At 34.0% G+C, this 10,877-nt stretch overlaps 2 protein-coding genes across 2 annotated transcripts in view; one reads left to right on the top strand and one right to left on the bottom strand.

The window, feature by feature from the left end:
• The first annotated feature begins 5,133 nt into the window (after positions 1–5,133).
• On the top strand, positions 5,134–9,562 carry LOC108723877 (uncharacterized). The gene is made up of 6 exons (XM_018449909.1): positions 5,134–6,720; positions 7,110–7,338; positions 7,630–7,772; positions 7,942–8,071; positions 8,729–8,908; positions 9,249–9,562. The coding sequence occupies exons 1-6, from the start codon at positions 5,377–5,379 to the stop codon at positions 9,416–9,418; spliced, it is 2,196 nt and encodes a 731-aa protein (XP_018305411.1). The 5' UTR covers positions 5,134–5,376; the 3' UTR covers positions 9,419–9,562.
• A 673-nt stretch (positions 9,563–10,235) lies between these two features.
• The window catches only part of Gle1 (Gle1 RNA export mediator), a 4,777-nt gene continuing 4,135 nt past the window's right edge, over positions 10,236–10,877 (bottom strand). The window contains exon 8 of the mRNA XM_018447588.1: positions 10,236–10,498. Within this exon, the coding sequence (XP_018303090.1) occupies positions 10,236–10,498 (263 nt within the window). The remainder of the gene's footprint in view (positions 10,499–10,877) is intronic.

The following is a 10,877-nucleotide window of genomic DNA, read 5'->3' as shown; positions in this document are numbered from 1 at the left end:
CACGCTGGAGGCCGCCGCGACGGCCGATTTGCCTCCTGCCTTGAACCGTGACAGCGTGATAAAAACTACGGCCGTTAATTGGTCCGCGTGTGCACGCGGGACCGTGCACGGATTTACGTAATACGTGAATTTGTGAGAAGCTCGCGCATATAAACTCACTGACGCGCGATAATGCGAATGTATGGCAACGACAAGCGCGTGGCGTCGCGTCGCGTCGCGTCGCTATGCGCCGACGCACCGACTCTAATCGCCGAGATCTGCTCTTTACCCGTTCGCTATATGACAAACGGAAAATTTTCTTTGTGATATTACTATTTAATTGGTGATATTACTACTCCAGCTTCGATTTAGGACTATGCGAACTGGAAATTATACTCTCTAAATTCTTTGAAGTGGCATCTCACTCTGAAGAGTGAAAATTATGCCAGTCTTAAAAAAGAGTGGCTCAATCTTTAAGAGTGAGATTTCACTCTTCGGAATGACAATTCACTCCTAAAAGTTTAGAGTATAAATTCGCAAGAAATTTTATTAAAGATGTTGGACACGAAGAACCGCCTTGACCGAGAATATGGCGTTTTTCACTCAAGGGAAGATTTTCTCTTCCCTTTTCTTCACATCGAAAAAAACATCACGAAACTTTTACAGAAATCATATTGGCCAATGTATTATCGACAAATAGTAATTAATTACTTATTTGAAGTACTAAAAATACTCGACAACATGTTTTTAATATTTAAAATAAATAAATAATTAATTACTATCTTTCAGTATTGGCCAGTATTAGATTTCTGTAAGGCTTTCGTGATGATTTTTTCGATAAAAAAAAAGGAAATGAAAATCTTCCTTTATTTTTCCTCTTTTGTAATATTTATTTTTGCGCGATGCTAATTATTTATTTATTTGGATCGCATTAAAAAAGAGTATGCAATATTGCCAACAATTTATTCATTCGCCAAATTTAAATTCTCGTTTCGTTTTTAATTTCGATATCAATCTTCTTTTATTAATGTATGAATTGCCGCTTTCCAACGTTATTTCTGGAAGAAACCGAGATGTGATCCACGTTTTTTCTGCAAATCTCGAGACTTCTCTGCGACGCATGCTTGCAGATAAGCATCTTTATTGCGCATTGGCGCAGAACTTTGAATAATTTAACAAGCACTCACAAATTCTCATCAAAGAAGAATTGTCGAAATGCTTACTGAGCCCGATTTTTCTATGATACTGAGAAGAATTCACTTTGTAACTTTAGTTCCCTGAAATCTGTATTTTTTGTACTTACACCCACATTTAACGGGATATCTTATTTAATTAATCACTGTACGCTAATTATTTATATAAATTATGTTTCTCTCTTATGGCAATAGAAGAGACACTCTCTTTTATTAATATATATATATATAATCTCTTATTATTATATTTACAGTTACACATATTCTCCATCTTTTAAATTTATTTACAGAATTTCAGCACATTAACATCTTTCTAATAGGATGTCTGATTGAGCATTAAATTATTAAATTGCTTGTCAATTTAATTTGTAATATTATTACAGTAGTTTAGTAGTAGCGTTTATAAATCCGAAGAACCAATTCGGCGCAGTTCGAATGATTACATATGTCAAAAGAAATTGGAAAGAATAAGGATAATAGGAGTCAGGCGCAGAAGTTCCTGCGCCTGACTCCTATTAGTTTCCTTTTCCAATTTCTTTTGATTTATGAGTCTTTGTTAGTTTGATTTGTTATACGGATTACATATGTGGTATATAAATTCATGGAAATTATTTAAGCATCTAAGATCCAGTTCGATCGTTATATAGACTTTAAATTTTTTATTTGTTATGTATTCACACATACGATCTTAATAAATCGTTTATTATTGCTCTCCATCTTTCTTCAATGAAGATATTTGCACTTACATGCTATTAATTTTAAAAGATATGCTAAGTGGAAGTTCAACCATTATATTAATCTTTTTATTTTCTTTTTTTCTAAGAAGGAACGAAAGACTCGCGATGCTACTCGCTCAATCACGTTAGATCGTAAAGTTGTTCGATCGCAAATGCTCGAGTGTATGTGGTGACATCATCTGACAGGTTACACCTGCGTGGTGCGGAGCGGTCATCGTGCATTCCATGGGATCGTGAACCATGATAGTCCGCACATTTCCAATTGAAAGACCTCTAAGAACGTGACTTTTTAAGAGGGAAAAAAGAAGTTCTCGATACAACTTTTTGTGACAGCCTCTCTCTTTCTCTCTTTTTTTCTCTTTTTTTGTTATATTTCTCTTGAAATATTGTCATTCTAAGTCTCGCAAAATCTTTACTACAAATACTGAGAAGAAAGAAAGAATTAGAAAGAGAAAAGAGAAAGAGAGAAAAAGAAAGAGAGAATAGTAATAATTAAATTTGGAAAAGATTTTCTTATTTCACAAACAATAATTCTTTCTGAATACTTCTTTGAATATCTCTAAATTTATTTTAATATGAATTAATTTAATTTAATTAATATAAATCTTAACGTCGATTATAATTTTAATTAAATGAAAAGAGCTTTCCAAACAACACATAAAGTATCAAAATATGAGACATAAGATGTCTTTGACGTCTAAAAGATATCTTGAAAACGTCTTATGTCTTAACTTTGTCTTATTCGATCAAAGGTCTTTGACCGACTAAAGCTCTTCTCATTTAATTGTATTAGTTACGTATCATTAATTTTCTTGTTATTGTACATTAATCTTGTCTTAAACTTTCATAATTCTTTTCCGACTACTTGTATTGAATTGGAAATTCAATGGTGATTATATTCGAAAACAAAACTGCGATTTCTCGGATTAAAAAATGATCTATGACAACAGCAAAAGATTTCTAGAAGAAATTGGTTGATTCGATATCGTTGGGTCGTGTCATTCGATGACGATCATCAAAAGCGAGCGATGCGTCCGGATGAGGTCTTCATCGGCCATAAACATGTTAGATAAGGTCGGTGGGACTTTCGTCCGTTTGCAAGACTTGTCAAACGACTGTCAAAATCCCTCAACACGATTCAAGATCAAAGTCAATTTTTGACCAACGAAGAATTATTTTTAATGGAAAGTTACAAAAGAAGAAGCAAATCTCCAAATACTGTAAAGTTGATTTATTATAAGAAATCAAACGATAAGACAAATGATAAATGGAACTAATCATGATGTAAAAAACAAGTGTAACATTAATGTGTAACATAAGATCTGTTTTGTATTCCTACACTAAACTGTTGCACTAGAATTCTCTTTCTCAATTTCGCCAAATTTAAACATGTACCTATCTCACTTTAAGTTCCAAAAGTGTATACTAGTTCAGTCACAAAGAACAGACCCTTGATGTAAAAGAACAAGTCTAACATACTGGAACAGTCAATCAAAAGATCCAAATGCACTTTCCTACCTTCTGAATTCTTTGAAGTGGAATCTCGCTTTAAAAAATGAAAATTGAGTCAATCTTGAAAAAGAGTGGCTCAGTTTCAATCTTCAAAAGTGAGATTTTATTTTTCAGAGTGACCATTCACTCTAAGGACCTCTTTCACCAACTCCGATTAACGCTAATCGAAGGATAACTTAATCACCACGATTGCCAACGTGAGAACTGAACACAGAAGAGAAAGAGAGAGAAGACGTAATCTGATACATTAAATTACTGTTGGCACTTCTGCGAGTTGATCATCGATTAATTTAACCAGAAGTTGGTGAAAGAGGCCCTAAAAATTTTAGAGAAGACAAGTGTAACATTGTGCATATATAAATAGCGATATACTGCCATATTTAAAACAGCCAATCAAATTTGGGCCCAAATATTTTTTCCTACAGGACTGCAGGAGCCCCATTTTTTTGAAATATCACATACGAAAATGAAAAAAATACTATAGATTTCCCTAATATTTTCCTAGTATTTTCCCTAGTATTTTCGCATGCAATATTTTTCACGAATAAGGCCAATATTACATGCATCCGTTTTTTGTCGTACGACGAATTTTTCATGTAATATTAACCTAAAAGTAAATTCTTCTATTGTGCACAAAAGTGTTACACGCCCTTATTATTAGGGCCATCGTAAGCAACGCACAAAGAAATACATATGCACAGCTCCTTATCATTCCTTACATTACCCCGGATCTACAATAGAATTTTAAGCCTTAAGCCATAAGAAATAGGCGAATCACAGTCAAATTCAAGGAGAATAATCGACTGAGTGTTTTAAGCCTTAAGTTGTAAAAATTTGACCAATTACAGTCGAATTCGAGAGGAATAATCGACTATGATTCGTACATTTCTTATGGCTTAAGGCTTAAAACTCTATTGTAGATCCGGGATTACTTACGTTATGTCTTATGCCCGTGTCACACTACGCATTGAAGATTGAAGATTGCGAATTAAGGATTAGAATTCGACCAATCAAGTAATTTTAAGTTTAATCCATTTCGTTCTAATTGGCTGAATTCTAATCCTCAATTCGCAATCCTCAGTCTCCAATGCGTAGTGTGACACGGGCATTAGGCTGAAATCAGACTACTTATTGAAGATTGAGATTGAAGATTGAAATTTGACCAATGAGGGCAAAGGAATTTTAGCTCCTATTGTTTTGATTGGTCAAATTTCAATCTTTCAATCTTCAATCTCAATCTTTAATGCCTAGTCTGATTCCGGCCTTACGGATGATATAAGATAACATTAGAAGTTACGACAATGTTTGTGTAATGACCCTTAATAAAATAGAATCAAAATTCAATATAGGGACCGAAAGACGCTAATAATAAGTGGAGGACGATAAATACGTGCAAGTTAATTTTCCTTATTTACTTAATTATATTTTCTTAATCGATATATATAATTTGTGAATTATTTGTTTGCCGAGGGGAACGATATATTTCGTATCTTTACAGACACAATTTAAATTAAATTCTCTCTTTCTGACTTTGACCTTTGATATCATTGAAAGTCAGGCACTTCGGGGGCATCTTGTGTATTATTAAACGTGTGTTTAATAAACTGTACTGTAAGTGGGAGAGAATATTGTGTTGAGAATAAAAGAAGAGGAAAATAAAATTTGCAGACCTATCGCGACCTCAGGCAAGACCGGTATCGCTTACACAGTGGAGTAGTATCGTTATTCCCGTGATACACGCAGTTGTCACGCGACCAACGACTGACGATAAACATTGACATACACATACTCGTCTTGAAGGATCATAATCGAACTCGACCTCTCCGCCGATCGACAGTTTAAAACTGCTTTGCGATCGATTTGAAACGTGTCTTGTAGGAGAATCTCCCGTTGTTTCTCGCACTGTCCTTTTGTTTTCGGGATTTCTGTTGTCGGCGCAGTGCTTCTGTGTTCAAATGTCGAAAATGAGCGAGAAGAAAACTGAATCTCGAGAATTTGACGAGAAATTGAAGAAGGAATTGGAAAAGCAAGACGCAAAGAAAAAAGAGCAAATTCCGAATAAGAAATTGATGGAAGATACCAAGAAGAAAGTGGAAAAAATAACAGAAGAACATAAGGCAGAAACTTCGCAAAGTATCAAGACTACTTCTAAAATCTCTACCTCCAATAAAGCTAAGGATCCTAAAGCTACGGAAACATGTCAAATATCCAAGACTATGACCGAATTGTCTATCTCCAACAAGCCTGACAATCCTGAAGCTATAGAAGAATGTCAAATGTCCAAGGCGTACAAAACATTCACTTTTACGCAACCTGAGACTTCTAAAGTATGCCAAAAGCCTAACATTACGTCCAAAATTTCCACTTCCAGCAAAGCTGATTGTAAACTTCCAGAAATATGCGAAATGCCCAAGATCACATCCCAAGCATGCACTTTCGACAAATCTAAGTATCGTAAATTTCCAGAAATGCTCAAGATTGGATTGACAGAATCCACCAATCTGGAGGATTTTGAAAGAGCAATAATACCCAAGATTACGTCCGAAGGGTCCATCGAGCTTGAGACTCCTGAAATTCCAAAAGCCGCAAAAATGTTCCAAATGCCCAAAACTACGTCCGAAGGGTCCATCGAGTTTGAGACTCCTGAAATTCCAAAAGCTGCAAAAGTGTGCCAAATGCCCAAGACTGCGTCCGAAGGATCCATCGAAATTAAGGCTCCTGAAATTATAGAAGCTGCAAAAGTGTGCCAAACGCCCAAGACTACATCTGAAGAGTCCACCAAGCTTGAGACTCCTGAAATTCCAGAAGTTGCAAAAGTATGCATAATGTCCAAAGATAGGACCGAAATGGAAGAAGGGTTCACCTATATTAAGAGTGAAACTTTTGAAAAGCCATACATTTCAGCAGAAATGTGGAAAATACCCAAGAATATTCAGGAAGTCCTGATTACATCCGAACCTTTCACCTCCAAAACAAAGGAAGCTGAAATGTTAAAAGAATGCCCAGCGTGCAATATCAAAGTCACCGATCTAAGTGGAAATGCAGAATTATGCCTAAAGTGCAGTTCTATACTGGCCATCCCTATATCAAGTGAGGATATGGATAGACTATTAATGCGTAGTAGACCGGAATCAATAGATGATGAGCCCACTATTCTAGCTGATTACTACAACTTAGACGAGAAAGATAAAGACGATTTAAAAAATTTCATCAAGCTTGAAGGTCCTTTCGAAGAGGACTTTACGAAATCAGCTGACGATACTGGCAAAACAGTAATGATACCCGTCATCGAAAAAGTTGTAAGTTTTCTTTTTAACTTAATATTTTTCTCTTAATATTGTTTTAAAATTTTCAATAATTTATTTCAAAAACGTAATAGATATTTACTTTTTGAAATTTTAAATTCTTAAAAATATAAATTTATATTAAAAAAATTAGTTCTAAAGAGTTAAATAAATTTAAAAAATTTATTTCGGTTGTTTCATAAATTATCATTTAAATCATCAGCCAATGATAGCTATACAAAAAATTTTACCCATATAATTTTATAATAGTTTTATTCTGACGAACCTAATTTTTCTTTCCCAGAATAAATTTAATTAAATTTCTTAAATAAATTTTATTCACAAAATTAAATGAAAATACGGTTAAGGTGGGAGTTAACTAAAATCTTGAACATTTAACGAAGGAATTAGCTCGAGACGTGATTAATGCACGTAAATTCTGGCCGCCTATGTCAACACCGAACTTCGAAGAATGTCATTTGGTCCTGGCAACGCATCATTTAGTGCCCTCATTGCCGATCGGGCTCTTCGAAATGTTTGCAGAAATGATTGAAGTTGTCACGAAGAGGCCAGTTGTCTTGTTACACGAGTGCAGAAACGATCGACCTGTCGCTACGGAAGTCGCCGATATAGGTACGCCTAAATAGATTTCTCAAGAAAGATTTTATTATCCTGAAACATAAACGAAGGATTTCATAAATACATCTGAAGGTCAATTACGTATTATTTTTTTTCAACATCTTTTCCTTAAATATATATCATTAAACATCGCTTCGTCATGTTTGACTACGCGATAATTTTTTATTTCAAGGCAACTTACGAACTTTGTTCGTTCACGACGGAAAGAAAAGTATATCCTATTGAAAAATATAATAGTACTAATAAAAAAATAAAAATTTTTTATCTTTTAATTTATTTCTGCAGTTATTCTGTCCGCGGCCGAAACATGGAAAGACGGTGTGCTCTTACCTGCAAGTTTTGTTTTTGATCATCGTTTGAATAAAGACAAGTCAGCCAGCGTCTACGCTGATGTAATCGTCGCAAAGGATCGTGCTCCGCATATTCAAGTAAATGAATTTAGCAACTTTTATCATTTTTCTTATTCCTTAGTCTATAATTAATATAGTTTAATTAATTATACATCATTAAAATTTTCATTTATTTAAAAATAATAATTATAAGATGTGCATTCTCTCAAATAATTTTAAAATACTGGCAATCATTTATTAACTGCAGAATGTCATGGATTTGCGAGGACATAGGTGCGCTGTTCCAAATAAACGACACCAATTCTCTGCCGCTGGATTACTCTTTACTTATTTGCACTCGAAAGGCGAAAACGTGATATTTTTTGGCAATATACTCGGTTAGTTGAAAGTATTTTATCTATATAATTGATGATCATTAACTATATGTATATCTATTAGTTGTATGTCTGTTTCGTTAAGATCCTCGTTATCGATGCATCAAAAATGTCAAAGAAAAATGCCAAATTGAAGAAATGGTAAATCTTTAGATTAGGGGACCCCGTCCAATGACCTTGATCTTGACATATATTGTCAAGATCATGACCCCGAGTGACCTCTAACAAGTTTTAGCCGTCGCTCGTTATTTGTTAAAAAGTTATTAACAAAAGAAGTTTAAAAAAGTAACTTTCCTTAGCAGAGGGAAAAAGTGGGATGAACCTTGCTTTTGTTTTATACAGTAGAAAAATGACATTATTTTTCAAACTTTTTTGTTAATAACTTTTTAACGAATAACGAGCGACGGCTAAAACTTGTTGGAGGTCACTCGGGATCATGACAACATATGTCAAGGTTAAGGTCATTGGGGAGGATCCCCTAAATCTGAAGATCTAAAGTCCTAGATCTGAAGATTTACAGAAGAAATAACAATAGTAAACGAAATATTGAGCGAAAGTGTTAAATAATATTTGCTTTATATCTATCGTATCTTTCTAATGGATCGAGATTCTTTTGAATAGATACAGACAAATTTTTTTTCAATTACCTTTTTAATTCAGATGCTAGTACGCAGCTCGAAGTACTGGAAATGGTCGCCAGCAAACAAGCGGAAGTGGGGATTCTGGAATCAACGGCGATAAGATGTAATAAATACAACGTACCCGGTGTGGATTCTCTTCACATTCTCACCAGTTTAGGACCTTTGCCGCCCTACCGCATTATGATCAAAAATACATTAGGTATATTAATCTAACTATGTTAGAACAGATATTGTCGAAGATTAACGTTAGAAGGATCTCGTGGAATATAAACTTTGTTTTCACGGTTAACCGAAAAAATCATATAAAAGTAATTATTTATGAAAAAGGAACTTCGAAAATTAAAATAAAAACTAAATCTATGAATGAAATAAAGATAAATAGCACTATGTGTAAGATAAAAATAAAAGATTCTTTCAATCTGCTAAAATCGGAAAGAATAAAGCAAAGAAAAAAATATCTACGAGATATGCGTTCTGTGCGTGCTTTTAACTTTTCTCCGTTTCACTTCTTTTCAACATATTTTTGTTATTTTATTCAGCGGATGAACTGGCCGAAAAACTTACAGCTTATCTATTAAACATAGATAAATATGAAGAATGGCTGGAGAGACTGTCGTCCTATGGCGTCATAGGTTTTGCCAAGAATTCTATGGATTACTACAATCTGATTGATAAAAAGTGCGTAGATACTAAGGTGCCCTATTATTAAAATTATCTTACATTATTTATTCCTTACTTCTGTCTTTTATCGTTTTATACATATATACACTTATAAATGTATTCTCTTTTTTGCTTGAATATAACATGTGGTATTTTATTAAATTTAAATAAATATAATTCGCAAATTTATCCTTCATTTACACACACACACACACACACATACGCACATAATTCGTTAAAAAAAAAGATTATTTTTATTTCCCACTCATTCTTTCTCTCTCATCCGATTTTTCGCTCTTTTCCGCACTTTCCGATTTATTCCAAATCGATTCACATAGTTCGTAAAATATTACCCGTTTTGTAAATTGTAAAATTCATCTAGAAAACTTCGCAATATAAATAATACGATATAAACAATTCGGTGAGACTTACATACGTTCCGATGGATACAATTTTTTGTCTTTTCAAATAATTCTGCTTACAACTAAAATTTAGAATCAGTTTCATCAGTTCATTACTTCAGAAGTTCTGATTTTTCACAAATTTCGATAAATTTGTGAGAACTAACAAATTTTAACAAATATAAAATTCGTCAAATTTTTCATAATTTTTGGAAAAATTTGTTTCATAATTTTCAAACTACAGATTTTGTAAACTTTAATTTTTGAAATTTAATTTTTTTCTGAAACTCACATTTTTTCCAAAATGTGTAAAATCGTTGTTTCAAATAACTCGAAACAATTTGAAACTTATCAATATTTTCGTATGTTCGAAACAATTCAAATACATTTCTTACCCCATTGCTAGACTCATAAATTTTAGCCTACGTTTAAGTCACTACGTCATCGGGATGATCTCATGGAAAATCACAAAAAGTTTGGCGGAAGCATTCCATCGGCGAGACGTATAATGCCAGTTGACAGGGCGTTGTTTAGAAACTCCTCCAACCGTACTAGAGGCCCGCCACCACCGCCCGCGACATGATGCATTCGCGGAAAATACTGTTCCATCAACAGCGTCAGCAACTTATAAAACTGCTTGGGGTAAGCGGTCCACAGCACATTACCGGCGACCTCGAGCATATCCAGTATTAAAGTCGCACACAAATCACAAATATCGGCTCGTGGTTCTGAAAATAATTAAAAATATAAAGTTTTCTTGTATGACATTTGTAACTTTATATATTGTAAAGATTTTACTTCTGTTTTTCTACATGCCTTTTATATATTTTTTAAATATTTTTATTCTAGCGATTTATTTTTAATGCAGAACATTAATGTTTACAATAATATCATTTTTAGACCGTATATGTGAGAAACACAACCGATAAATTAGAGCTCCATACCGGTCGAAAACTGTAATTAAATTTATTGCGAAAAATATTACCTCGGCCGGGAGTCGAACCCGGATCTCTTGTATTCCGTACGAGCTTCCTGAGCCATTAGACTACCGAGGCATTGGACGCTCCTACGGAATACAAGAGATCCGGGTTCGACTCCCGGCCGAGG

This window comes from Mycetomoellerius zeteki, unplaced genomic scaffold (genome assembly GCF_001594055.1).
Source record: "Mycetomoellerius zeteki isolate Tzet28-1 unplaced genomic scaffold, Tzet1.0 scaffold106, whole genome shotgun sequence".
Taxonomy (NCBI): Eukaryota; Metazoa; Arthropoda; class Insecta; order Hymenoptera; family Formicidae; genus Mycetomoellerius; species Mycetomoellerius zeteki.
This window is presented reverse-complemented; position numbering and strand designations above follow the sequence as displayed.

Bases quoted from the DNA above. Each gene is read 5' to 3' on its own strand.
- LOC108723877 (XM_018449909.1), top strand. From the start codon at position 5,377: ATGTCGAAAATGAGCGAGAAGAAAACTGAATCTCGAGAATTTGACGAG. The intron at 6,721-7,109 runs GTAAGTTTTCTT...CATTTAACGAAG, and splicing joins TACCCGTCATCGAAAAAGTT to GAATTAGCTCGAGACGTGAT. The intron at 7,773-7,941 runs GTAAATGAATTT...TATTAACTGCAG, and splicing joins ATCGTGCTCCGCATATTCAA to AATGTCATGGATTTGCGAGG.